At 33.4% G+C, this 27,720-nt stretch overlaps 6 protein-coding genes across 9 annotated transcripts in view; 3 read left to right on the top strand and 3 right to left on the bottom strand.

Annotated features, from left to right (window-relative positions):
• Nucleotides 1-2,173, top strand: part of LOC108758102 (uncharacterized) — a 3,577-nt gene extending 1,404 nt beyond the window's left edge. For both annotated transcript variants that reach the window (XM_018502891.1, XM_018502890.1), the window contains exons 2-5: nucleotides 222-533; nucleotides 608-738; nucleotides 1,241-1,385; nucleotides 1,562-2,173. In XM_018502891.1, the coding sequence (XP_018358393.1) occupies nucleotides 517-533; nucleotides 608-738; nucleotides 1,241-1,385; nucleotides 1,562-1,919 (651 nt within the window). In that variant the 5' untranslated portion in view covers nucleotides 222-516 and the 3' untranslated portion in view covers nucleotides 1,920-2,173. The remainder of the gene's footprint in view (nucleotides 1-221; nucleotides 534-607; nucleotides 739-1,240; nucleotides 1,386-1,561) is intronic.
• A 2,422-nt stretch (nucleotides 2,174-4,595) lies between these two features.
• On the bottom strand, nucleotides 4,596-6,464 carry LOC108758088 (uncharacterized). Its single transcript, XM_018502871.1, has 4 exons — nucleotides 6,380-6,464; nucleotides 5,906-6,296; nucleotides 5,477-5,655; nucleotides 4,596-4,606 (listed from the first exon to the last, which is right to left on the bottom strand). The coding sequence occupies exons 2-4, from the start codon at nucleotides 6,235-6,237 to the stop codon at nucleotides 4,596-4,598; spliced, it is 522 nt and encodes a 173-aa protein (XP_018358373.1). The 5' UTR covers nucleotides 6,238-6,296; nucleotides 6,380-6,464.
• Nucleotides 6,465-6,839: 375 nt separating this feature from the next.
• Dhod (dihydroorotate dehydrogenase 2) lies at nucleotides 6,840-8,391 on the top strand. Of its 3 annotated transcripts, none has more exons than XM_018502889.1 (3): nucleotides 6,840-6,855; nucleotides 7,059-7,453; nucleotides 7,527-8,391. In XM_018502889.1, the coding sequence occupies exons 2-3, from the start codon at nucleotides 7,084-7,086 to the stop codon at nucleotides 8,348-8,350; spliced, it is 1,194 nt and encodes a 397-aa protein (XP_018358391.1). In that variant the 5' UTR covers nucleotides 6,840-6,855; nucleotides 7,059-7,083; the 3' UTR covers nucleotides 8,351-8,391. The 3 variants fall into 3 exon arrangements, with proteins under 3 accessions (XP_018358391.1, XP_018358390.1, XP_018358389.1); XM_018502888.1 differs by lacking the exon at nucleotides 6,840-6,855 and adding an exon at nucleotides 6,883-6,950; XM_018502887.1 differs by lacking the exon at nucleotides 6,840-6,855 and having other exon boundaries at nucleotides 6,958-7,453.
• A 2,102-nt stretch (nucleotides 8,392-10,493) lies between these two features.
• On the top strand, nucleotides 10,494-23,426 carry LOC108758097 (E3 ubiquitin-protein ligase RNF19A). Its single transcript, XM_018502881.1, has 13 exons — nucleotides 10,494-10,729; nucleotides 13,463-13,704; nucleotides 13,781-13,923; nucleotides 14,032-14,221; nucleotides 14,339-14,650; nucleotides 14,719-14,863; nucleotides 14,977-15,113; nucleotides 15,231-15,328; nucleotides 21,291-21,489; nucleotides 21,632-21,827; nucleotides 21,899-22,064; nucleotides 22,211-22,593; nucleotides 22,665-23,426. Exons 2-13 carry the CDS (start codon nucleotides 13,542-13,544, stop codon nucleotides 22,909-22,911), a joined length of 2,379 nt encoding a protein of 792 aa, XP_018358383.1. The 5' UTR covers nucleotides 10,494-10,729; nucleotides 13,463-13,541; the 3' UTR covers nucleotides 22,912-23,426.
• Nucleotides 15,529-18,892, bottom strand: LOC108758098 (uncharacterized). The gene is made up of 3 exons (XM_018502882.1): nucleotides 17,806-18,892; nucleotides 17,468-17,698; nucleotides 15,529-17,388 (listed from the first exon to the last, which is right to left on the bottom strand). The coding sequence occupies exons 1-3, from the start codon at nucleotides 17,923-17,925 to the stop codon at nucleotides 16,453-16,455; spliced, it is 1,287 nt and encodes a 428-aa protein (XP_018358384.1). The 5' UTR covers nucleotides 17,926-18,892; the 3' UTR covers nucleotides 15,529-16,452.
• Nucleotides 23,427-25,578: 2,152 nt separating the features above from the next.
• Bet5 (blocked early in transport 5) lies at nucleotides 25,579-26,934 on the bottom strand. The gene is made up of 3 exons (XM_018502879.1): nucleotides 26,715-26,934; nucleotides 25,806-26,015; nucleotides 25,579-25,727 (listed from the first exon to the last, which is right to left on the bottom strand). Exons 1-3 carry the CDS (start codon nucleotides 26,811-26,813, stop codon nucleotides 25,599-25,601), a joined length of 438 nt encoding a protein of 145 aa, XP_018358381.1. The 5' UTR covers nucleotides 26,814-26,934; the 3' UTR covers nucleotides 25,579-25,598.
• Nucleotides 26,935-27,720: the final 786 nt, after the last annotated feature.

The raw sequence follows: 27,720 nt of genomic DNA, 5'->3' as shown, positions 1-27,720 counted from the left end.
ATATATATATATATATATAATATTAAATTTCTATTGTTATTATAAAACAGTGTATACTATTACTATAATAACACTATTATTACTAATGGGAGAATATTTAATAAAACAAAAAAAGCGACGAAAATTATAAGCTAAAATATATTACTGAAATCTATTTCACAACTCGACTTTAAAATATATAACAATTGTTATTGACTCATTGACAAAATTATTACTTTCAGTAACTGCAGACAAGAAAATTCGGAATTAATTCCGCTACAAGAATTTCCGAAGAGACACCAAACTAAATTTCGCGAATGGACTTCACAAAAAGTGACAAGGAATAACTCTCCATGATAAAAATAATTTCGACTTTTCATCGGTACAAACCACACAATCATTGGCATCCATTTGACGTGACGGACAACGATAAAGTCTTTGCATATAATAAATTGATTACTACCAAGTTTGGCGACACCATCGTAAAGGATGGACTCACCACCGTGCATGAAACTAGCGTGATCGAGACTGATATCAATGGAAAATACGCCCAGGTATTGTAGAGCTCATCAAGAATCTTAACAGTACCGGTTGCACCAGTAACTGACGATAAGATTCGGCCCTCCAGTACCAATCGCATCCTGAAAACTATTGATCCTCAGCATGGCAAGCTCAAACCACAGCTGGAGCCCACTCCAACCCATCAGCAACAGAACGAATCTTCGCTGTCCTTAGAGGCTCTCTTCAACGAACCTTCCGGTGTGTATTTTATGATAATTTTTATAAATTTTATGTTGAGTTTAAATTCTTTTTTGTAAAATCTAATAGTAAATTTGTTAAATTAAATAATACAATAATATTTTTTAATAAAAATGTTAGTGTTTTATATACTATAAGAAATATAAAGCTATCTCATAACATTTTTTCTCATGGTATACAGAAATTTTTTAATCTTTAAAAACAAAAGATTTTATATATTTTTTTAACTTTTTACCAGTTCCAAAAATTTTAGTTTATTTCACTTTCAAAATAATACAATTTGTAACGTGTGATAATAATTAAAAGCTAAAAAGTATTAATTAATGACTTCAATTGTCGCATTGGACGATATTAAATCAGTGCAGTAAATAGAAATCAATATAGAGAATTAAAACTCTATATTAATTTTCTTATTCTCAATAAAATTTGTAACAGACATAAAATTTTTCTAATAATCCTTAAGAAATAGATTGATTAATTTTTATTCCATTGAACACTCCAGTACGATCGACGCGAAAGCTATCGACTTCCAATAATTTAACCAGGTCCAAATTTCGAAACAAGATTGTCGATGAATACGATAACAGCGAACCACAACAAACGAGGACCGGGAAGAATCGCTCCAGCACGACTCGACCAAATTATAAGTGAGTGTTAACGGAATAGCACAATTAAAAAAGCAAATTGATAAATAATTTATCTGCTTTCTTTCTATTTTATCAATCATTAATTTTATCATGCTGTCTTTTTCTTATAAGTTAGAAAACATAATACAATAATTTGACGCGAAGCTGTTCTCTTTTATAATCATCTCTCTCCTCAGAAATCGTCCCGCAACTACCACTACTGAAGCGCCCATCACTCGCCGTCGCAGCGGTTTTCGGCCGAACATTCAATTCCCTAATTCACTCTCGAAACAGTTGACGAAGTCAAAGAACAGCGATCAGCAGTCGTCAACGACGGTCAGTTTTCTGCCCAAGGTGAAGCTACCGAGCACGCAAGGTCGCTGGTCGTATAAGACCACGCCGAAACCGAGAATCATTATTTGTAAGCAGGTGGATGAAGAAGATTTGCGAATGTCGACAACTGAATCAAGTACAACAGAGTTGGTTCCCGGGGCAGTCTTTGATGAGCAAGGCAAGACATCAGCAACGACAAGGCATCAGCGACGGCAACGATGATCAATGTTGCTCCGATCTGATCTAGCGGCACCAATGTTGCCCAGAGGAAAGAACTGTCCTTGACGGAGGACGAGTTAGATCCCAGTGAAAGCGAAGACGTGACTAGTGTCAGCATGCAACAGAATCAGCAGCATCCTGGAGAACAGATTCTACCAGTAGAAACGCTCAACGTGGAAATCTTTACTGCGGCAGATTTCGACAATGTATACTTCTTCGAACAACAGATATTTTATTACATTGCAGTACATTTGCAGTTGGATTATGGAAAGAGAATAATTTATTCTCGATACATTTTTAATATTCTCTGGTGAATAGTCTTTATTGCACGGTTTTTGCTTTATTTCTTAGATATATCAATTGTTACGCACACAATTCATCTATATATATATATATACATATATATATATCTTAGATACACAGTGAGAGCAAAAAGTTCGTACAAAGAAATTTTTTATAAAAAAATTCCTATTTATAGAAAATAAATATTAATTAGCAGTTTTATACAATGAATACATTCTGTTCTAACATAAACAAACGAGCTTTGCATGTATTTCTGCTAAATTTTTCGACTGTACGAATATTTTTTGAGTATCCAAACAATGGAATTTTTAATTTTTGCTTATTTTTCAGATGATATATTTTCTATAATTAATACACATCTTTTTGGTATACATAATTTTAAGAAACATAAAATCTATTTTATTCTTTATGAATAAATTGTTAATTACCAACAAGAAATGATCAACGTCGAATCGACGTCAAATTGTTGTTGAAATCATCTTATCGATATCGATTCGACATCAATTCGATGACTCATTTCTCGCTGGATAATATTTAATTTTTTAAAATAGTTTTTTAAAAAATATTTTCTCTGTACGAATACTTTTTGTACTCACTGTACCAATTATGGCCTGATAAAAATAAAAATGGGAGCATAAGTCGAATGTAATGGGAGAATAACAGAAGCATAAACGAAACTTCTAGAAGGTGAAAATTAAAACATCAAAATGTAAAAGAAGCGAAAATGCTTCTTTTACATTTCATTATTCCAATTTTCGCCGTCTAGAAGTTTCGTTTACGCTTCTGTTGCTCTCCCATTATATTCGATATACGCTCCGATTTTTATTTTCATCAGGGATTTGATAACTTTATAATAAGCAAAATAAATTTGGAATGTAAGAAGCAGAATATTTGGCACCAATCTATGTTATAAAATAAATTATATTTCGATTGGCATATAGCCTTGCTACGTGTTTGTGCCGTACACTATTATTTCATTATCAGAAACAAAATACATACGTCAAAATCATAGATATATATAGAATACAGGGATTACAAATTATTGTTTTATTTCAATTAGTATCATATTTTTAACTTTATAGTACTTAGAATTCAACAAATCTCGCATATTACATTGTAAATTTAAATATATAATTTACAACAATATCCACTTCTTTGCGGTGCTCCTGATAGGTATGGAAATAAATTACTGAAATCGCTGAAATAAATCTATCAAATTAATAGAGATTTCAATGATTTCAGCGATTTATTTTCATCAGGAGCATAAAAAAATGGATTTTGTTGTGTAATTTACACTCACCTCTTCAGAGGGCAATAATGCGCGAGGGCATTTTGCGGTTATAGGAAAAAGGCCCTCATGCCTTACCCAATCAGCAGACAATGTTTTTTAAATGTTTTTTAAACGTTTATTTCTCATTAATTTTATATTTTTCACGATTCGTTTTCAAAATTCATTAATTTAACGTTTATTTAACGTATATTAAATGTTTATTTTACATTATTTATTCATTTAAAATGTGGTGATAAGAAACATTTATTTCACATTAATTTGACGTTTAGTAAATGTTCATTTCAGATTAATTATTTGTTTGAAATAATGGTTTAAAGAAATATTTATTTAATGTTTATTAAATGTTTTTTAACGTTTATTTAACGTTTATCTGACGTTTATTATAAACATGTAAAAAATGTCATTATTTTCTAAAACTCAAATTAATAAACAATGTGTCGGAATAATAAAATAATCACGGAAGATAAGTTAACAACACAATATAATTGCGTTAAGTGTATTATAATATGGAAAATAAGAACTGTATGTATCGACAGTTATAATTAAGTGGCGTAATGGATAAAATACGAGACTCATAATCCTGAGGTTCAAAACCCAGCCGGTAAGTGAAAAAGATTGAAATATATTATAATTAAAAATTTGAATTTATTAATAAAATTAGTTGTCTAAGGTTGTAGTTGATAAAAAAAATAAATTAAAAAAAGATTCTACATTGCTATTTTTTATAATTTTGTTTAAATAATTTTAACATTAAAAAACGTTTTTTAACGTTAAAAAAATTTTTAACGTTAAAAATTTTAACGTTTCTTCAAACGTTAAAATAAACGTTTTTTAATAAAAAAAAAAGATGACTTAATTCATTATTTTTAACGTTTTTAAAAATGTTTTTAAAAACATTGTCTTCTGATTGGGTAGGAGCCTATCCCATAATAGACGACTTTACCCTACTACATTATACTCATTCGTTACTAAAAAAAAAATAACGAAATTAGTAACTTTGTTATTTTTTTATGTAACTTATACAACCCTAATCTTTTATATTGTATAATCGTTAGTTGTAAAAAAAAATAACCAGTGTAGATTCTTTAATAATATGCTGTAAGAAAGGAAAAATATAAAAAATTATATAAAACCATCAAATTTTGTCTTTTTTTTCTTTAATTGTTTGTTCGGATAAATTTAATTTTTAACTTTTTAATTACTTTCTTTATTGACTTAACTTCTAATAATAATAAAAATAACCAAGCCCATCAAAGCCAACATCCAGTTGTTCGGATGTAAATTTCGGATTACATCCGAACAACTGATGTTGGCTTTGATGGGCTTGGTTATTTTTATTATTATTGATAGATTCTTTCAAGCCTTTTTTTAAATATTTGTTAACTTCTAATGCAATTAATTTACATTATGGATGAACTGTACCGTAAATAAATTAAATTTTCAAAGCTGTTAACTTTAACTAATCAACTTAGTTTAAAAAAAGTTAACTTATATTCAACCCTGCTAATTACTATTAACTCTTTTAATTGGCTGTTGAGAAGCATTGCGCTTGGCGACGATGTATTTGCGACTTGTACGTAGACCACACTATTGTCACAGTATATACCTATTGTGCTATTGTCATCGTGACCATGATAAAAAGACAAGGGTATGCTCATGCGCATGACCAATCAGATTTTTGTCCTCGTTTACGTCACGAGTGGTAATTTTAAAAATACGAACAGCATTAATGTTAAAATTTTCTGTTAATATGTAAATATATTACATAACATTTGATATAAATTTACAACTAACTCTGCTTTCGACATTCAAATGAAAACAAAATAAATACACAAAAAATTTAATGAATATAAAAATTAATGAATAAAAAAAAATCAAATTTTAAATAATAGCTTTTTAAATGATAAAACAAATAAATATAAGACACAAATGGATATAAAATAACAACACTTAATTTACAATTTACATTTTTTATTAGTAAATTTCAACTTTGGATTCAATAAAAGCCTGATTTGTCCTGGAGTAAAAATTGTCTTCAGTAGGTCATGCATTCTGCGATCAAAGCGTTGATCTTCTGTTTCTATTCTTTGCTCAAGATTGTACAATTTCTTTTTTAATGCAGCATTCTCGAGTAGAATATCTTGCCTGAAAATATAAAATAATACCTGTAAGTATACAATTACACATTTGCTATGTTTTATATACTAAAATATCTATATTTTTATTTTATATATTTAAAGCACACTAGTAACCAAGTAAATATTCGAATCTGATAGTATTTTACTTAATCTGATATTTTTATATTTTAACATATTTACATAAATATATTTATGTTAAATATAAATATAAAAATTTTATTCATTAAGTTTGTTGGATTGTGCTCGATGAAACTTACATATTAGAAGGCAGAGCTCTATGGACTACATCTGTATCAAGTGAAGCATCACCGGATACTGGCAAAGGCACTACTCCAGAAGGAAATGTTTCAGCAGCCAATGAAGCATCGCTAAACATCTGTGGAGACACTTCTTGATAGCATGTGTCTGCGACCGATACTGGCAGAGGCACTGCTGTATGAAAGGCTTCTGCGGTGGTTGAAGCATTGATATCACATGACGAACCGAGCACCTCTTCGGGTACAGAAGCAATCATTGTTAAAGGAAGATACAAAGTAGGAATAGCATCCGAACGTAACTTTTTCGCTCTAGCAGGAGAATAGTTCAACATTTGTTGTTGTAAAGGCTTTACAAAGCACGCATCTTCAAAATGTTTAGAACATATCTTACCTATACAAACAAAAATGTCAAATTAACTAAAATTATTAAGTACGACAGTATATAATTTTTATAACAAGAATTGTACAACTTACCATTTTGAACATTTACATTATCTTTTCCGCACGCTTTACGCCACTGTTCAGCAATTTCAGATTGTTTTGGAAAGGTAAAATATTTAATTTTACTTCCCTCAATTTTTTTTGTTTTTTTCATATAATTGCCGCATCCTTTCACTATGCAGGTCATCGTGAAAATATTTTTAACATTAACTTCTATCGATGACAACGTGCACTACGCCATGGACGCCATGATAAATTACGACCGATAACCACCGATTGCACCCGAATCAGAACCGACCAATCAACGCATACCCGAATATGACGTAGGCAAGGACATGCGCAAGCTGAACGAATTTTAGACAATTGATGAGCATACCCTTGTATTTTTATCATGATCGTGACAAGCTTCCACTTCTATCGTGGAAAACTATAGCTAACATCAGCGTTCTGCATTTCGCGGTATCGACAGTATTAATACGTTTGTTTTCATCTATATCCGGAATATTTCGGTAGTGATTTGTTATAAATATTTAAAAATAGCTATAATTATGTTTATGGAATTATGCGTAAAAATTAGTGCGCGATTATGATCTATAACTAATAAGTAAATATTGTGTTACCTAATCTAACCTAATCTAACCTAATCTGTACCGAGCACGTGAGCTCGGTTGTTCGATGAAGTTGAAATTTGTATTTACATATGTGTCGATAGCTCGGATTAATTTATATAAATTTGAATGAACGTCGCAATTGGGATGGCTCAGCGATTAAGCAACAAAGCAAAGCTGAAATCATTATTGACCGTAACCAGTAGCGCAGTCGCTCTGTTTGGTGGCATTTCTCTCTACCAGGGCAACGAAAGATTTTACAGTGACGTCGCTGTACCTCTGGTGCAACTGATAGATCCGGAAATCGCTCATAAACTCGCTGTGATAACTCTGAAATATGGCCTCGTACCAAAACAAAAAACAAATGATCCTACCTTACTCCAAACAACTGTATTAGGTTTGCAATTTAAAAATCCAATTGGTATGGCTGCGGGATTCGATAAACAAGGAGAAGCAGTAGAAGGATTGCACAAGATAGGTTTTAGTTTTGTGGAGATAGGTAAAATTTATACAATAGTATAGGCCTAGACTTCAATATTTTTAGATAACAATCTTATCTTGCTTTCTTGCAGGTTCTGTGACACCTAAACCTCAACCTGGTAATCAAAAACCTAGAATTTTTAGATTACCAGAAGATAATGCAGTTGTAAATCGATATGGATTTAACAGTGATGGTCATAATATCGTTTGGGATCGCCTCAAGAGATTAAAGGAGAATAAAAATTTTGATGGTATTCTTGGGGTGAATTTAGGTAACAACAAGGAGACAAAAGATGCGATTCAAGATTACATTGATGGCATAAAAAAATTTATGGATGTAGCAGATTATTTCGTTATTAATGTTTCTAGTCCTAACACTCCAGGTTTAAGATCTTTGCAAAACAAGAAGAATTTGGAAGAATTACTGACCAGAATAAACGTAGCAAGAGAATCAGTGGGTAGTAAACAGCCATTACTTTTAAAATTGGCTCCAGATCTGTCGGATTCTGAGCGACAGGATGTGGCAGACGTAGTTTTAAATAAGAAGTCTAGAGTCGATGGTTTAGTTTTATGTAATACCACAATTACGCGAACAAACTTGATTAATCCAAACAAGCAAGAAAGTGGAGGCCTCAGTGGTGCACCTCTCACAGATATTTCCACAGCTATAATATCTGACATGTACAAACGAACGCGTGGCAGCATCCCAATTATTGGCGTAGGTGGTGTTTTCTCTGGAGCTGATGTTTATGTCAAAATAAGAGCTGGTGCTTCGCTGGTGCAACTTTATACTTCGTACATATATCACGGACCACCAGTAGTTGGTAAAATAAAAAAAGAATTATGTGAAATACTTGAAACCAATGGTTTTTCTTCTGTGACTGATGCAATAGGCAAGGATGTTGAGAATAAATAGATGTTTTAATTCTAATGTATTTATATATACATAAATAGTACACATTCAATGTAATTTATGCAAAATCTGTAGGTAAATAATATTTTATGTATATGAAGATGCCTTTCCGAGTCAAACACTGGTAGTTCGTGTGTAAATGAATTTATTCTTAGATGTGTTCAGTCTTTTCACACGATAACTTCGTATTTTCTAATCTCAACATTATCATCGTTCCGGGAAGAACAATGATATGTTGTGGAATTGTATACATTGATAAGGATCCGAAGCGAGGATTGAAACGTTTGTTAACAAAATTATCGAATAAATTCATTTACACACGAACTACCAGTGTTTGACTCGGAAAGGTATCTTCATATACATAGATTTATTCAACTGCGTCTAATTATACTATCTATATAAATAATATTTTGTTAATAATTGATATTGTTATAATTGAATGAGAGTTTTCACTATGTTTGTATTAAATCAGCAGTCTTGTGTACTGTCTCTATTTATGTATATTTATTTCGAGCTCATTTCCAGCTCACTATGTATGTATAAAATTTCTAGAATTATGTTATATCCCCTTGATGTTGTACAACTTCAGTAAATATAATATCACATATCTCTAAAAATAGGGAAAATATTCAAAGTGAACAGAGTTATTGTTCCATCATGTATATATTATATGTATATATATATGTGTGTGAGTGTGTATGTGTATATACAGGTGAATCAGAGTAGTTGACCAGTTTTTTACACTACGAGAAAATTATCGATCTCGTACTTAATTATCGACTTATAGCGATACAGATCAGATGCGTGGGTACATCGTTCGAATTGCTGGTCTGGGCGCACTCTCTGAGAAAAAGACGCATTTTTAATATCTTGTAACAATTTTCACAACTCAACGTCAAACAAGCCTGTTTTCGCGTTCAAACCAACAATTCTCACGATTAGATATGAGGTCAATAATTTTCTCATAGGATAAAAAACTGGTTCAACTCTGATTCACCGTTGTGTGTGTGTGTGTGTGTGTGTGTAATCAGTTTAATAATAAAGGTAATTTGTTTTCTTCATATATGTAAAAAGTAATCGTCATAATTATTTATAATTGTATATTTAAATATATGCAGTATGTCAATATGTATGTACAACAAATAATAGTTGTAGGAATTTTATTTTGATCACCGCGATTAGAAAAAAAAGCACATGTGATATGATACAAGTGCGTAAAAACTGGTTTTAATAATTTTAATGGTTTAATGTTTACGCGGATTGAAGTATACATTTTCGTTTTACATAAATATTTATACGATATATATTTGTATATTTATGTTATATATATATATATATATATGTTTTAGAATTATAATTTCTTTAATATATATGTATATTAGAAATTAAAAAAATATATTATGTAAAATGAAAATATTTATACATCATCCGTGTAAACATTTGTCATTAAAATCAGTTTTTGCGTCAGCTTGTATTATATCAGTCCTGTGCTTCTTTCTAATTGCGATGACCAAAATAAAATTCCTACAAATATTTGTTATGTATATATATGATGGCATACTGCATGTAAACACACAATTCTAGATAATTGTGACGATCATTTTTGCATATGAAGGAAACAAGATACAAATCATCGATACAAATTACACTGAACTGATTTATTATTGCAATGTAACTAATTTTCATGTCGGTTCAAGCTATTTATCATCATTAAATTAATTTCTTTTCTTTTTCTTACGTTAGGCCTCTATCCTATACGTTTCTCATATGCTTGTGGTGCGCATACTAATTATTCAATTGCCACACGAGCATATTAAATTAATTTATAACTTACAAAGATAAAAGTTCTTTTAATCAAATTAAATTTATAACAATTATATAAATAAATCCTTGATACGCCAAAAAATCTTCATACGATTGATTGAAGAAAGAAAACAAGTAGAAAAAAAACCTTTAAATGTGAAGAATTGACTGCGTTCAGCAGAAATAGCAGCTGCTATTTATATTAAAAAATATTACAATAGTTCCTAAGTTACTTTGTTTTGCTAAATGCAATCATTCTGCTGTATTGGTTCGCGTCGCCTCCGCAGTTTTAAATTCTCGCGGGTCGTTCATGCGTAATGTCGATCATCGTCGCCGGGTGGCGCAACTATCGCGCGTATCAAAGTCGTGATCGTTGCGATCTACTTCAATGATCAATCTATTTCAGACTCCTTTCCGCAATGCCGTCGTAATCGGAGCAGTCAGCTGTTGTGTCGAAGTGAACATCCTTAACCAACAAATTGTGCGGATAGTCGGCCAGTTTTATACGATCCGGGTGACTCTAGACGAGCCGTGCTTATCTCGGCGATCGACTGGCCTGCATTCGACAGCACGGCGAAGGTACGGTTTTCCTCGGCAATGGTGAGCACGCATTGTCCATCGTGGGAGAGACCGAGTCACGGTCTCTCGGCACCTTCGCATTTGCATCAGCGAATGCCAGTCATTAGGCGCACGAGCCACGAGGCGCGTTCTCGAACGGAGATAAGACGTAGGATTTTTTACGAGCCGCGCCTTATCTCGAGCACCTCTCTCGTTGGAGAGCGAAAAAAAAGGAATAAGCGCATACTCTGTCATCCCGCGGCATTCGCTGACGCACGTTGGCGACGAGTAAACAGAATCATCGAAAGTGCGAGTTTGTCAGCATATTTTTTTTTACCATCTCTGTCGTACGTACGTACGCACGTTCGCTCGATCACGCAGTAGCAATCGTTCGACACAAGAACGCGAGATCTCGAGATCCGAGACAGTCCGCGTGACGGTATTTCATTGCCGTGATCTCCCGCTGCGTCTTTGATGACAGATCTCCCGCGATGGACGATGCCACGTTTAAATCGTCGCAATAGAGATGTCTAAATGAGCTACGTCGTGACTAATTCCGATCCGATTGTGCGGCTAATTCCGATTATAACAAATCGTCGAGCAGTAATTTTTTACGAATTAGCGAATTTAAATTTATTGATCCAGCGGAAATTTGTCTTGAACGAATGTGAAAGTATATAAAGCTGGCTTAATTTTATGATAGCGATTCTGTATTGAAATCAGAAAATACGGGGGTGACGTCATCGTCGTCGTAAGAGACAACTTTCCCTTTTTGTGAGGTCTTATTTATGTTTTATATTAATATTTTAATTTGTATATTATTATTTGCCTCGTTAATATTCATTTTGTATCACTTATTTGTGTTTTACATTAATCTTTCGTATTGTTTGTTCAATGTTTTAGAACTCGAAAAATTTTGATAAATCGAATTGTGAATGTATAAATAAGTAGTAATTTGTCAATAATATCCAAAGTCCAAAATCGGGACATAAGACGTCTTAAAGACATTTCAATAATATTTTGTAAGCTGAAAGACATCTTATATCCGTTTCTATCAATGTAGATTAACTTTAATTTCAATTCAACTTATACTTTTAACTTTTTTTTAATTCTTAGAACTAGAAAAAGATAAAAAGTTAATTAAACCATGATTAAAATTAAACTACATTGGTAGAAATGGGCATTAAAGATATCTTACGTCCCGATTTTAGACTGTGTTGTCTAGGTATCTTCAAGCAGACCTTGCTTTAATGGTCATTTAAGTTTGCTGTCAAGCGTCATTCAATTGTGTAACGTAATACGGTACGAGGAAAATAATCCTTCACTAATGCTTAGCACATGATAATATGCATTTTATATCAGCAGGGCCGGTTTATGAAAGATAACGAGGCGTGATACAATCTGGGAAATATGCGTATCGCAGAGAGCGAGAGTTTGCAGGGATACGATCTCTCCTTTGAGGATCGTGCGTGTCGATTTTAAATATTGCAACATGCATAATTCATGTGTCCTATAGATGTGATGAAATCGCTGATGTGCCATCGCGTTTGTGCGTTTGCAGTTCAACTTGTATCATTCCTTTCCCAGAGAAAGCGGCAAATTGTTTTGACAAAAACGTGTTAAAAATACCGGATGACCGCGCGCACATATTGTAGCTGGAATAAAAAAAAAACTAGTCTCGGCCACTCTTTCGAAGATATGAAACCGCATTTGCGAGATCAGTTATCACGGACGTAGCAGATAAAATCTGTCAGAATGTTTATTTCTATCAATGTAAATTGTAAAACTTTAATCTCGATTTAACTTACTTTTTATTTTTTTCTAATTCTACAAAAATTAGAACTTGAAAAACTAGTTCCAAGAATTAGAAGTAGAAAATTAATGCGAATAAATGAAATCGAAATTAAAGTTAATCTACAATAATACATATATAGAAATGGACATTATAGATTAGATATTTTCCACACGCCGTTTTCGTTAACTCACATGAGTTTTTCGTCTTCGAAGGTTTAAAGAATTAATTGAAATTTTAATACGAAAGTACACAACAAAAATTTGTATTGCATATTTTTGTAATATTCAATAAATATATTATTTTTTAAAAGATTATTATGACTATGTTCAAAATTCCTGTCGGCAAAAGTAATTTCGACATAATTCGTACAATTTATTCGTGTATATGCATATTTTACCCAGTTTATTGTATTCGATTATTGGTTTTATTTTTATAACCTTGATGTGCATCTATAACTATAACGCGGCATAAGTATAAATGTTTCTCCAACGTCTCGTGGATGGAGACGTGATATTCATTAAGTTCTCAATTATCTCTGCAATGAATCACTTGAATGACAACGACAATGAATAAGCGAGATCATTGTTATTGCTGCGGTCACGCATGCAGTACCAAGTTTGTGAAGTCTATTCATGCTGTTAATTAATAGATTCGATGTTTCGTGTATCACATTTTATGTAATTATATCTATATAATACACATAAAAAAAACAGCATATTGATCGGTATAATATCTCAACGAAATTTTGTTTGAACAGCTGCGTTTATTTATCGGATTCTCTGTATGAATTTTAATCCCTATGAAATATAATTTAATCGAAATACAATTTTTACGAATACGATTTTTACGAATTAATATTGTATAATTCAATGCTTTCATAAAAGTTTCATTAATAATTTGCTCGTTAATTAATATTTTAAGATATCCTAATTAATTATAATTGTTTATTATGATTTCAGAACGTATCATTCTCAACATTACGAAGCAAATTATGACTCTCTCTAGCAACGCGTAACGTTTCCCAATACTTCCCTCAAAATGTTTAAAGAAAACGAAAATGGCGTGGGTGGTTGCAATGGTGCACCACCTCGTCCTCGGAGATTATTTCCCCGATTTTCCCTGCGAAGATTATTGTATTCCAGTCCGCTTATTGGTCGACGCATCGCACGAACTCCTAGTGCAAGTAATAGGAATGCAAAAGGTAACTTCAAGTTCTATTAATCTCATACACGTAATTGGAAGTGAGCAATTTTTCAAAATAAAAAACATTTTTACAGCCAAAGATCAAGCAAGCGGCAGAGCAACAGATGTTGAAAAAGGAGAGGCCAGAGTAAGTAATGGTTCGAGCCATTTCCAGTTTCATAATATAGACCTACAACGTGCTCCTAGCAAAGGTTCTGTGCTTTCTTCTGCAGGAAAGGTATTAATAAAGCGAAATAACATTTATACATTTCAAAAAGCTGAGTAAAAGTCACAGATTTTCTTATCAATAAGCTTTCATTATTAAATTTTATTTTTATTATTTCAGAGTAATGAAAATGGATTAATGGAATGTCCATTATGTTTGGCCGAACTGCCAGTAGAATTTTTTCCTATTATTCAATCTTGCCATCATCGCAGTTGCTACGATTGTTTTCAACAATATCTGAAAGTGGAAATCTCTGAATCCAGAGTTAATATTGCTTGCCCTGAGTGTTCAGAACCGTTACATCCAAATGGTGAATACATTATAAGTATACATAACAATTACATTGTTCTAACATTTCATATTCTATTTTTCATAAGATTCAAAAGTTCCTATCACTCACAATCTTTCGTGTTACATTTTTGTATAGATATTCGGATGATTCTGAATGATCAAACGCAGTTAGAGAAGTATGAAGATTTTATGGTTCGAAGAGTACTCGCCATAGAGCCTGATGCAAGATGGTGTCCTGCTCCAGATTGTAGTTTTGCTGTAATTGCTAGTGGTTGCGCTTCATGTCCAAAATTACGTTGCGAACGACCAGGTTGCGATTCGTACTTTTGCTATCATTGTAAAGCACGATGGCATCCTAACCAAACATGCGATGCTGCTAGAGCGCAACGATCTCAATATTATGAGCGCAGCTCTTCTCTAAGTTTCAGTCAAACTGATTCTCAACACAGTAAGTCTTATGAATTAATATTTATTTAACTAATATTAAATTATATTTAAACTTTGTGAACTGTTTAGGAGATGACATAAAACCGTGTCCCAGATGTCAAGTTCTAATCGTTAAAATGGACGATGGAAGTTGCAACCACATGACTTGTGCAGTTTGCGGTGCTGAATTTTGTTGGCTTTGTATGAAAGAGATTAGTGATCTTCATTATCTTAGGTATTTTGAATAAAGTTATATGAATGCATACATCTAAAAAAAATACAACATCTATATATGAATGTATTCAACAAATATACTTAAACGTGTACATTCTTCTATTTTATTTATAGTCCTTCTGGCTGCACTTTTTGGGGTAAAAAGCCATGGTCCAGAAAGAAAAAGATTCTTTGGCAACTTGGAACTTTGGTGGGAGCACCAATTGGGATTGGTCTCGTCGCCGGCATAGCATTTCCAGCTATGATTATAGGTTGGTTGTACTATATTAACAGATTATATTGCGACAGCGTAAATATATATATTTACAATGTAAATATATATATCGGAAAAATGTGTTACTACAAACATTATATATTTTGTGTTTAAGGTATACCAGTATGGGTAGGTCAAAAATTGTATACGAGATATGAGAAGGCCAACAAGCACAAGAGAAATGCTTTTATCGCAGGGGGAGTCACTGCATCAGTAAGTTTATTAAATATTTTTTATAATTATTAAAGTATGTGCTACTTTCAATGTTTGCAAGTTAGCTACTAACGCGTCAGATATGGTTGCGTTTAAATATTCATGATTAAGCATTATTTATTCTAAATGTTTTGTTAATATTTCTCGTCTTACGAGAATACTAAAAGTAAATAATTGATTGTGTAAATTCTTTTTGTGACCGAAAGAAAAAAAGAAAAGTGCATCTGTATCAATTGCAATAGGAACTTTGTTTACTATTCGTGATAACATCGAAGTATATTTTATCCATATAGTTTATACAGAGAAAATGGATAGTACAATAATTGTATACATAGCATTAACAAAACAGCACGTTCGCTGGAATAATTATCGGAAGAAGTTTATCACGGGATGTATACGGGCAAATGGAACGTAATTGTTTTATGTTTTATATGTATATCTCGAAAATACTCTATAACTTTGATATATGTTCTATCATTAATCGCGGATCTAGCTGATTCCGTCTTAATAATCGTATCACAACTACTTGCATAAATCTTTAACGACTTGGCACAGCGCATTAAAGACGTTTATTAGCAGTTTATATCTGAGCAGAAACCGAATTGAACATTGGAGAAACTTACGTCTATTAAGAAATCAATTTTTTTACGTAGCTTCTCCCAGGAAATTTGCTTTCGATTTTATCTTACTTTTGAGACTTTCATCAAATTGCAAGTGAGTCTTACATGAATAGTCATTAAAATATTACAGCTTTTAAGGAATAATAGTTGATAGGTTGTCAAAGCTTACATTAATATATAACTAAGACATCTACCGTATCCTCTAAGCATATCGATCTTGACTCATCTTGTCTCGCTCGTTTTACAATTAGTATCTTGTCGGAATCGGACAAAATTGAGTAGTTTTTAATGTCTATATTCTTTCGACATGTTTCTTTACAACTATCTTCTTCGGTGCCAGCATTTATGTTGCTAGCTTAAGCTTCTTTTAGGTTGAAAACACAAAAATTGCGTCTTTAAACTACAAACGGACTATCTATTGCTTCACATGAAATTTTTCGCTTAGAATCAGCCTTGACAGAAATATTAATTCTTCGGTGTATACGCTAACCGTGGCAGCGGTGATTAAGAATCAGTTTCGTTTGTCGCGATAATGGCTTCGTCCGTTAGTACGCCATCATTATATAGATCTTCGAGAACATCAATCAGTCGTTGCTCCGTGCGGGGATTACCGAGTGCGACGTCCACCGATCCTATGCAAAGTAAAAGTGCCAGCAGTTGGGACTTTCTATAGTCCTTGTCGAGATCCTTCCTGGTGTAACCTAAATCCTTGACGATATTTAGGCCAAGATGTAAGCACGTCCAGTTCAGCTTGTCCCAATACTTATCCAAAAGCGTTTTAGTGTACTTGCGCCGTAATTCGGTAGGCACTGAACTCACCAACAACAATGCGACATCGTTCGTCGGTCGGCTATAAGTGACCATCTGCCAGTCAAGAATGTAGCACTCCGTGTTAGGTCTGTCATAGAAAAGCAAATTATTGCTCCAAAAATCTGTGTGAGTTATCAATGCCAACGGACCTTCCGGAGCGAGAAGAGCCGAAATAATATCTTTAGTGCGAGGTCGTAGAACTAGCAGAGTCTCGAGAACCGTTTCCAATCCTGGTCTACTCTCCAGGAAGCGCGCCAGCTGGGGTAAACCGCGTTCTACCAGTTGCTGGTACGAATCCGTTGCTTTTGCCGTTTGGAATAGAAACGGATAACGCTCGGACAGAGATTGTCCGTCTACGACCTTCATCGACAGGGAATGGGCATGTATCCGGGCGATGGCGTCTAACGCTGCCATCGCTTGGTCTAATGTTAATCCTCTCGAGAATTCAACGCTGTTAAAATTGTCGCTTAAGTCTTGCAATACTAGCATTGATTCCGGTGGCACCGGACTGTCGTCGGTTCCGCCTGCAGGGCTATAATGAGCGTCATAACACACTGGAACTGGTAGTATAATCCTGTTTTCATTCTTTTCTAACTGTCTTTTATTGAATTCCTTCAAATCTGGCATCACCTAGTGTACAAACGCACAATATAAAAAATCGTCAAACAAGAAAAAATTTCAAATCTTATTCGATTACCTATCGCCTTACCTGCGTATAAAACTTGATCTCTCGGAGATCGAATTGGCCTTCTGTAACGAAAAAGCGGCTAAACGGATCCTTGGGGAGTTGTTTTATGATAAGGGACACTTTGCATTTATCAATCGGCTTGTAAGTGCTCGTAAGTGCTGCTAAATATTTTACCTTAACGCTGGTGATAGCGCTCAGCACACTTTCGCTCGTCGCACATCCAGAATTTACTTCAAACTCCAAGACTTTAACCTAAATAAATCATTCAATACTCGAATCAGACGTTAACTATCAATTCGTACATATATCTAACGCGAGCATTAATATAAATCTCTATTTCACTTGTTTACATGACTAACCGCTTTGCCCTTGTAGTGCTTCGATAATATACTTTCGAGCCACTCCTTCCGGACCTCCCAATCCGAGACAATTTGCTCTTCCCCGCAGGAAGTGTCGGTCTCGTCGTCCAAGTCGGACATGACTTCTTCTGATTTGTTCTTCAGCAACCCTCCTCTTTTCCCCTTTCTCTCTTCGTCAATATCCCACTAGCGTGGCTAGGCGATGCTTCTGACGATTCTCTCGCTCGGCGCACAACTATCTGACTTCAGTCGGTTAACAAGGCATGTGTTCCGCCAAATGACGATGCGCCCCACCGATATACAGCGGACGATGCTACGTAGCTAAATTATCGCACGTACACACGCGCGACGTGCACGCACACGCGTATACACGTTAATTATTAACGATGCGTACGTGTGTTCGCTACCGTGAAATCACCGTCGCTGAATGAGCCTCGTTACATGCCGCTGCCTCTTCCCGGCTACGTCCACCACCGATTCTGCGCCGATTTGGAGTGGACCGTAGTTGGCGTAGTTCGATGCCCCAGCATGGGCGGAGAGAAAATAATTGTCTTTCTATTTTAATCGACACGCCCTTGGAGCACCAACCGACCGGACCGATCAATCTTCTTCCTTTATCTAGGCGCACCAAGCGCGCGTTATTATTCTTAATTGCCACGGAGCGACGTGGACCTCAGTACTGACCAATGTGACGCATGTTCCATTGTCGCCTACCTTGGGCTTGGTACTCCGCCGCCAATGCAGGGTGGGGCGAGGAAGATATCACGACTCGGGCGCATGCCTACTCCCGACTCACGATCAATATTCTTCCTTCTGCTCCTCCCCAGAGGCGTGCAAAAAGAATTAGGCGCCCACATGTAAAAATAATTTTGCCGCCCCAAAAGTGTGCACATATAATTATCTGTACCTAGGGATCCTTCACTAATTGTTAAAAAAAGACAAGAAAGGAAGATCGTGCAAGATGTATGTTAAAATATTGGACAATTGTTGAATTTAGGAGCCTCATCTCCGATCTTGATAAAATTAGTCTCATTCGACACGTTTTTGCATGAAATGAACGAATTTGGCAAAAAAGTGTCGCTCTGTCCCGCGAATCGAGATATTAATTGTTAAAGTTGACAGATATTCAGGTTAGAAAATCTGTCACATCAATGGCATAGAGAGTTATATAAATTTTCTGCTTTATAAATGCAAATTTTCTCTGCTATAAAAACAAATTCTCTATTTTAAAATACAAATTCTTTGCTTTAAAAACGCAAATTTACTGCTTTAGAAACACAAATTCACTGCTTTAAAACGCAAATTTACTACCTCTATGCCATTGATATGACAGATTTCTTAACCTGAATATCTGTCAACTTTAACGCGTCCAATCAGACTAATTTTATCAAGATCGGAGGTGAGGCCTCTAAACTCAACAATTACCAAATATTGAGTTAGCACAAAAGTTCGTAGCGCTACTTCATTTCTATCATATTTTTATAAGTTTAAAAAAAAATTTGGCAATTATACTCTTATAATAAACCCGTATAATAAACAAGTTTTAATTTTAAGAATCTATTTTTTAAACTGCGGTACGATAATTTTTAACGAAATCGTCAACAAAGTGCTCCTTTTATTTAACCTGTGATAACTCACAGTAATAAAAGCTCAATAAAAATTTTAGGAACATTTTTAAGAAACGATTTTGTAGGCGGAAAACTTTAAGTTTTCACATTAGACAGTTGAAAATTTGTTTCAGTTTTTTTGGGGCACGTGACAGGCCCACAAAATGAGAAGAAAATTTCCCATATTCAGCGCGTAGTTTTCTATATGATCAAACTCACAGAAACTCAAAAGATACAGTGATAAAAAGGTAAAGATTTTAAGTTTTAAAACCCCTTTTTCTAATTTAAATTTCGTTTATTTTTAACGAAGTTTTAGCTACTTGAATTTTGACATTTGTAGCGCTATAAGCTTTTTTTCTAACGCAATAGGTACAGAGGAAGACAATTTTAATGAAAACTGCTAACACTTAGGAAGCTACGATTCCATTGCATTTGTAGTAAGTCCAAGTATAATAGTCTTCGACCACCCCTCTGCAGGTTTTAGCCGTCTGCGCGCTATGCACGCGTTGCACACTTGCTAGGCACGCCCCTGCTCCTCCCTACCTGTTTGTGCACGTATTCGGATTTCTTAGATTTGTTTTTTATTACTGCATTGAACTGCACTAGAGCTTTCCTTCTCGTTTTTGCTAAGTTTCAAACATATATTTTATTTTAAGTGCATACAAAAAGGACCGATTAACAACGCTCATGAACATCATTTGTCTTCGTTTAACATTTAATAAGCAACAAAAATGAAATGATTTTTAATAAAGATTCTCTAATAAGAGTCTAGACGTGTGATTAGAGCTAGTTTTGTTAGAGTTAGTGTCTGTCATTTTTCAGCAACTCCTAAGGGAAAGAAAGAGAGAGAGAGAGGAAAAAGAGATAAAATAGAAAGAGAAAGAAATAATTAATGTAATCCTCTCTCGCGTAATTTTGCAGAAACTAGAGACCCTACATATATACACACAACACACACACACACACGCACACAAAATGCGGCTCGTATCTAGGAGGTCGGTTGTATCTTAAATGAAAATGATAAAATTGATCAAATTCTCTAGATGTTGACCAATAAAATTATAAATATTCTTGTGACTCTTTGTTCACTTTTATAATTTTTACCTCATTTCGATATACACAATCGATAAACAGACTTTTAGAGGATTTCTAATTCTTAACCGTTGTAAGCGTGAATCGGTCTAATTCACGGTCTAACTCAGTCAGCCCTGTGTAAAGAAACAAACCTCTTTTATCTTCGGCCGTATGCCGACTCCGTTCCCGAAGTCTAGTAGGAAATCTGAAAATTGGAGCGCGATAATGCACCTCCGACAGCTCCTAAATTCATTGCTCTCGCTACGTTGATGGCTGTGCGAGCTGGTACGATATGCCGTATTTCATTTCCTTCTAGGATTGCGGGACAAGCGAAATCGTTCCAAGCATGGAAACGTAGCACGCTGATAAATGTGTAGTAAAAAATGTAAAATCTCCTGAGACTCGAGAAGCGCTCGAATATTGTTCTGGATAAGATAAAAAAAACCAGCTATCGCTTTGAGATATAAGTGAAACAGGATATTACATTAATGGAAATGATTAATTTAAATTGATTATCTCTGTTTATCGAAAACATGATTTACTTGGCTTTACCGAGCGACGTGAGCATTAAACTTTCATTATCGGAGTTCTTTATAACTCCATGTAGCTACATTGTGACCTTCGATATGTATCCGAGACTGTTCCTATTTATATTACTTAACAAGTGTCGGACGTGGCATTATTTAAAGCAAGGAGTAGCCCTAAAGACGCCAATAACATGCACACTTTGTTATCTTGGTAAGCGATGCGAATAAAATTTTTTTAACAAAGGCGTTCATTAATTTATCATCATGACTCCTACAGGTCTTAGTATCACCAGTGTTAGCAGGATTAGCCGTGGGTATTGGTGTGCCCATTTTGCTGTTCTACGTGTACGGTGTGGTTCCAGTATCTCTCTGCCGAAGCGGAGGTTGTGGCGTCTCTACGAGTGGCACCGGAGTGCGATTTGAATTTGATGACGAGAATGAGCTGATGGGGGCTCTAGGCGTCCGTAATGGTGGAGGTAAATATGATGTATTTGTGCCACGCACGTTCCACTCGATTAAATCCATCTTATCCACGTGTGTGCCGCGGCTATTCATACCCCCTTATCGAGGTCGAACTATCGTGATCGAAACCCCTATTACAAAACCGTCATGTTACAGATGCGGCATCAATAGACGTCGCAAGTCACCGCGGTGGCAATCCATCGATAGGGGAGGCCTCCCTTTCATTGGGTAGTGGAAGTCAGTTGGAGAAATTGGGCCGGGAAAATGACCGCGAAAGCGCTAGCAATGTGGCTCTCGCTGGTACGAGCCTCGCGGGAAGCATAGCCTCTAGTGTGCTACCTGGAGGTCAAAGGTATTGTTTCGTTTTTCGTTCATTAGATTGGATACTGTGTTTTTCACTAATTCGATTACATGTGCATGCAGGTTGGAAGTACAGGCTGACGTTACGTCTACTCAACGTTTCAGTTTATGTAGTGAGACGGCCTCCGCGGCTACTAGTTTGTCTGAAAAGTCCGTAAATGCTTCTATCGCTCTAGACGATGGCGCAGCCTCCACGAGAGCTTTGGCAGGTTCCGTTCTTAACTTTAAGGTATTTAATCCTGATAAATATTAAATAGGAATTTTTTTTGTTTTAACATTAAAATATCCGATTGATTGATCTGATTGATTGTCTGATTGAAAAAGTATCAAAATAATTTTTAAATCCCATTATTTTTATTATTGTCTTTTATATAGATGGATGGTAGTTCAATCAGTGGTGGCAGAAGCACAGAAGGGGAACAGGCAGCTAGCTCTGCTAACGGTGGTCACATGGACTCCGCTGGACAAGCTACTTCTTTGAGCTCACTAGAAGAAGTGGCACCTGGTTTAGCAAAACGTATCCGTCGTAAACTCACATTTGACCGTCAATGCAGCGACTCTAGTAGTTGGACTATGTGTGGAGAGGACGGCGGTTCGGAACGTGTACGATTTGACGATCATGTCAGCGTAATCGAAGCGGATCAAGAGAGGATAGTGGGTAGCAAATTGGAAGGTTGCGCAGTAAATAATCGCTCAGCAGGAGGGCGGAAGCGAAACAAGGATTCAGAGATAGAAATGGAGATTCAAAAAACATCTAAGTACGAATCGTGCAACTAAATATTAAGTGACGATTAAAAGCGAAATTTTTGCGATAATATTATTTGTTTAGGAGTTCGAATAGTGAATTAAATGCTGAGAGTCCTGTGGACGATACTTCGCGGGAACGCGTCAACGTGGCCACTTTGAGAAATGTATTTTTTCACGCTTCAGCGGTATCTACGGATCGCGAGAAACGATTGTCTGTTATAGAGGAACCAATGCCGACCGTGTCGCAGATTTCTGGTAATCAGATCTTCACGCCTCCACACGACGAGTGTCAAAGCCCTACTAGTACGGACGAGAGCTTACAATGCTAAAAAAATTAAGACTGAATGTTATGGACGTCATGGTATGCTTGTGTCTCTCAAACGATCACAATGTATGTATAGATGCGTATATACATATTCTTGAGTGTGTATATATGTATTAAATTACATAACTATAATAACGTAAGTATAAACGTGAAAGTTGTACATACCCACATATGCAACATGCAGTATAGTTCAAATGTTACATGTGAAAAAAAATGTGGTAAAACAATTTTACTGTGCATTTGCGCTGTGATTATGCATATACTAGAAATTTGAGAATGTTTACACACATCCACAAAACAAACACGTGTACTGGCCTCCAATTCGTTATAAACGATAAAAAAGATTAATGAAATTTTCTTTTGCGCCAATATTTTGTGACTAAATATTGTTATTATATAACAGATAAAATAATCTTATATTATAACTTATATCTAAATTATTCGTCAGCTTCCAAAATCCGGTTTGTAACGAACAGGTGGACAATACAAACTAAGAAAAAATTACAATGAAAGTTAACACCGCGAATTGTTGCATTTTATAAATCGAAAACTGCTCATTACGTCTTTAAGTATTACGCGTTCTCGTTTAATGTAATCGGTCTATGTATATATATAAATATATATATAATATATATATTTATATATTTATATATATTTATATATACATATAAAAGAAATAATTGAATATGAATATTCTCCAAAAAATATGTTTCTCCTTGCTGTGTAAAAATATATGTAATACAAGTATTTTTATTTCATACAACTAATATTTTTTTCTTACATTATATTGAAATGGAAAAAATTGTACTTCCATATGTGATAGATATAGTATGGAATACGTATATACATATATATAATACAAATATATAAATGAAATATATATATATACTTAGAAAAATATATATATATATATATATATACAATTATATATTTCAGATATGTATGTATAGAATCTATTGTAATAGAATCTATTATAAATTTATTTAAAAATTATTCTGTAAATTTGTTTAATTTAACAAAATAACAATTGTGGTTTTTATATTATTTTTGCATTTGTCAGTTCATATGAAACAATTGACCATCGATACCAATGTGATTAAATCATTTTAAAAAGTCTACTCTGGAAGTAGTGCTTTATCAATTAGTTTCTTTTTTTGTAACTTTTTATCTATAATTCTATAAGGGATTTAAATGTGCATGCATATTAGTTTTATAAAAAAAATTTTGTTTAAAAGTATATTAGCCATTTTAATTCTAAATGTTTTGTTCTTTTATAAAATAAAGAATAATAAAATGTATTAATCGGTAGTTTTACAAAAAAAATTACTTTGTATACACATAAGTAGAAAAAAACCGAATTTTGAACAATAAACTGCCGTATCTTCTTTATATATGTGCAAAACAGTACTAGTTATATTTAAACGAAATTTACATAAACGTATCTATTGAAAATCATTGATACATTTGGAAGCATATGGAAATGGAAGTAGCAAAGTAAATATACTTTTAATATATACTTATGTTAATTATTAATTCAAAAAAATTAAATAATAAATAGCAAAGTAAATATACTTTTAATATATACTTATGTTAATTATTAATTCAAAAAAATTAAAAAATAAAGTTCTTATTTTTTTAAAACTTAATACAAAATTATCATATTTTTTAAATATATCTTACAATATATTATAAATTCTTGTTTCGAGATATAAATATTGATTCTTAATCTATTTATGCTCTCATAAAAATTAGCCTAACCCGCACAAATGATATGATTTCATATTTAACTATGAATAATTGTATAGTTTCTAGATGCTATTTTTTGCAAATACATAATATATGCAATATGTTTCCTAATTATGTATCATAGTATTTGCTACGTATTTTTATCATTCAACAGAAATTTTGATTTTGTTAAATTGAAATAATTGAAATATGTGATGTGATAGCATATATACTGAAACTTCGTAATAGCGCGCGGTTTGGGAGTCTGATTGTCTGAATGCTATAATGATGTTGCCCCTACTTCACTCCAAAACTATGAAAAATTTAAGATTTTAGGCTACTACTCCCCCCACTCATGTTACTTATAGCGTGGAAGGGATTTTTCGCGCTATTTCGAGATTCGCTATTATGAGGTTCCAGAGTGTATAATTATAGTAATAATGATATTACTTAAGATGCTAAAATATCTATGACTCTTCGAATGCCTATTGCACTATCTTTATTATACAAACAAAAACGTAAATATTAATTAGAATTATTACTTAGTAAGTTTAGAATACTGGCGTCTACAAATAATATACGAGTCTTGTATTAATTTAATTTGCCTGTACTTGCCTGTTATTAATACTGTACAGCACAGAAATATCTTTTAAATATGCACTATTATTATCATTATTTTACACGTCATTGTAACAAGTGTATATATTTCTCTTGGAAGTAAAATAAATTGCTGTAAGAAACTAAAACTAAGACAAGACTGTTTGAAATTACAACTCTGCAAACTGTGCATATAACTTAATATTGAAATGCGCAATACTTTGTCATTTATATTTGATATAATAATAGAAGCTTTTGAATATTTACAACAAATGTTACATAATACATATTTGGTATTATCTATTTATTATTTAAAAAGTTTAATTCATTTCTTGTGTAGTATAAAAATTTTATATTTTTTGTTATTATCTACAACGAACGACTTAGAAATAGAGGAGATTTTTTAAATAATTCATCCACCTTCATTTTGAATAATTCACTTTGTATAGGTTCATTTAATTGACAGAGTGGATTTTTTACTACATATTCCAAGTAGACCTAAAATAAAAAATATGTGGTTACATAGACATACATACACTTGCACTTCTATTAAAAGAAACAAGTACACGGTCTTACTTCTCTATACAATTGCTGCAACAATTCTCTGGCATTCTGACTTGCATTATCAGTATTCAAAACAAACTTGAGGCCCGATGGCGTTTCGAAGTAGTGAAGCGTATATTTACTCGTTTTGTAATACAGAAACCCCTCCTTGGGATCCAACGGTGAGATTTTGCTTACAAATGATTTTATGGAAAACAGCATCCCATACATTAATTTTGCCTCCTAAATTGTATATACATTTTTGATAATTTTGTATCATATAATCAATACATGCAGTATTATCTTTTACATTTGCATCTCTTTCTCTTTTTTTCATAATTAGTTTGCTTTAAAATAGTTTAATACAACAACAAATTAATTACTATATGTATATTATAATGAGATTCCTTCATTTAAAAGAATTTTTATTATATATGTATATAGTCTGTTCAATTCAAAGTATAACTAAGTTTCAATTTTTTAACTTTATCCACTTCTAGATAGCTGTCGATTTTTTCTCAACTATCATCACAAAAATATATATAGATAGTGGGTTAATATGATGTGTAAACGCGTAATATATATAAAAAATTTCAAAAAATATTTGACATCTTATTATTAACTATTACTTAAAAGTTTTAGCTTATAAACTTTTGCTGTAAATTAACCTTCGTTTCAAGAACCCTTTATACTTATGTATAGTAACCAATGCTGGTAATCAATCAATGCAGGTAAAAGGATTGCAGATAAATAAAATAAGTATCGGTACATAATATATTTGATCAAGGTTGATTAGTATCTGTAATGTATCGAGCTCGAATCCGTGTTTGCTAAGCACAAATGACTGTACAGATCATTCTAAAAATTAATCTATCGCAACGTTATCATACCAGATTAGTTTTTCTAATCGACATGCAACGACTGTATAAACAACTACATTACCTCCTCTTTTGTTATCCCCGACTTATTTAACCTGTTCCACTCAGCGTAATACAACAATGTGCCGGTTTTTGAAAAAATGTACAAGTTGTGAATTGTCATAATGCTGGCACGTTGTTTTTCTTTCGATTTACACCGTCGACTCTGCTAGTAGACCTTGCAATAATTGTTTTGACGTTTCCACAACATCCAGCACAGCTGGGCAGTCTGGGCACAGCTGACTATTCTGTACATATTCGTCACCTGGTGTTGAAGTGATCAAACTCTGCGCACAGGAAAATCGTCGATAATACTGGATTATGCATTTATCTAGTTGTAATAATATAGATAGCATGAACCCAACGCATAATACGAAACATTTAAAACTAAAATATAAAAAATAAAAATATAAGAAAAATATATGTTTAATTAAAAAATTTTACACAATTCTTAATTAATATATAAATATTAATTACCGCTGTCTCTTAATTTATATAATTTGTGTGTGTTTTGCAAGGAATGATTGTTTTATGTAATATTTACATCACATAAATTCATACTTATAATGTATGTAACATATTATAATTTTTACATAATTTTTGCATAACATTTCCATCATTCATAATATAAATTTTATATATAAACATGAAAAAGAATTCTTTTGATTATACAATTGACAAGTCATCCAATGTTATAAAATAAATAATATAAATATAGGCCCGTATTCAGAACGCGCTTACAACGATGTTAGCACGCTACATACCAGGGAATGGAAGTAACTCGTTACTTGTAACGAAGTTACAGTTACAAGTAACTTTACTAGTAACAGCGTTACTCTTTTCTTTGGTAACTGTAACGGTAACGAAGTTACATTTTTTTGGTAACGGTAACGAATTTTACAGTTACTTTTCACATTGTTACTTTGCACATGATTGGACACGATGCGACACAAGCCACTTACACTGTAAAAAAATTTCGTAAATTTACACATATAATAAATGTAAAATAGATTACATGATTAGTTCTGTAA

Source organism: Trachymyrmex cornetzi, unplaced genomic scaffold (genome assembly GCF_001594075.2).
Source record: "Trachymyrmex cornetzi isolate Tcor2-1 unplaced genomic scaffold, Tcor1.1 scaffold1501, whole genome shotgun sequence".
Classification (NCBI taxonomy): Eukaryota; Metazoa; Arthropoda; class Insecta; order Hymenoptera; family Formicidae; genus Trachymyrmex; species Trachymyrmex cornetzi.
This window is presented reverse-complemented; position numbering and strand designations above follow the sequence as displayed.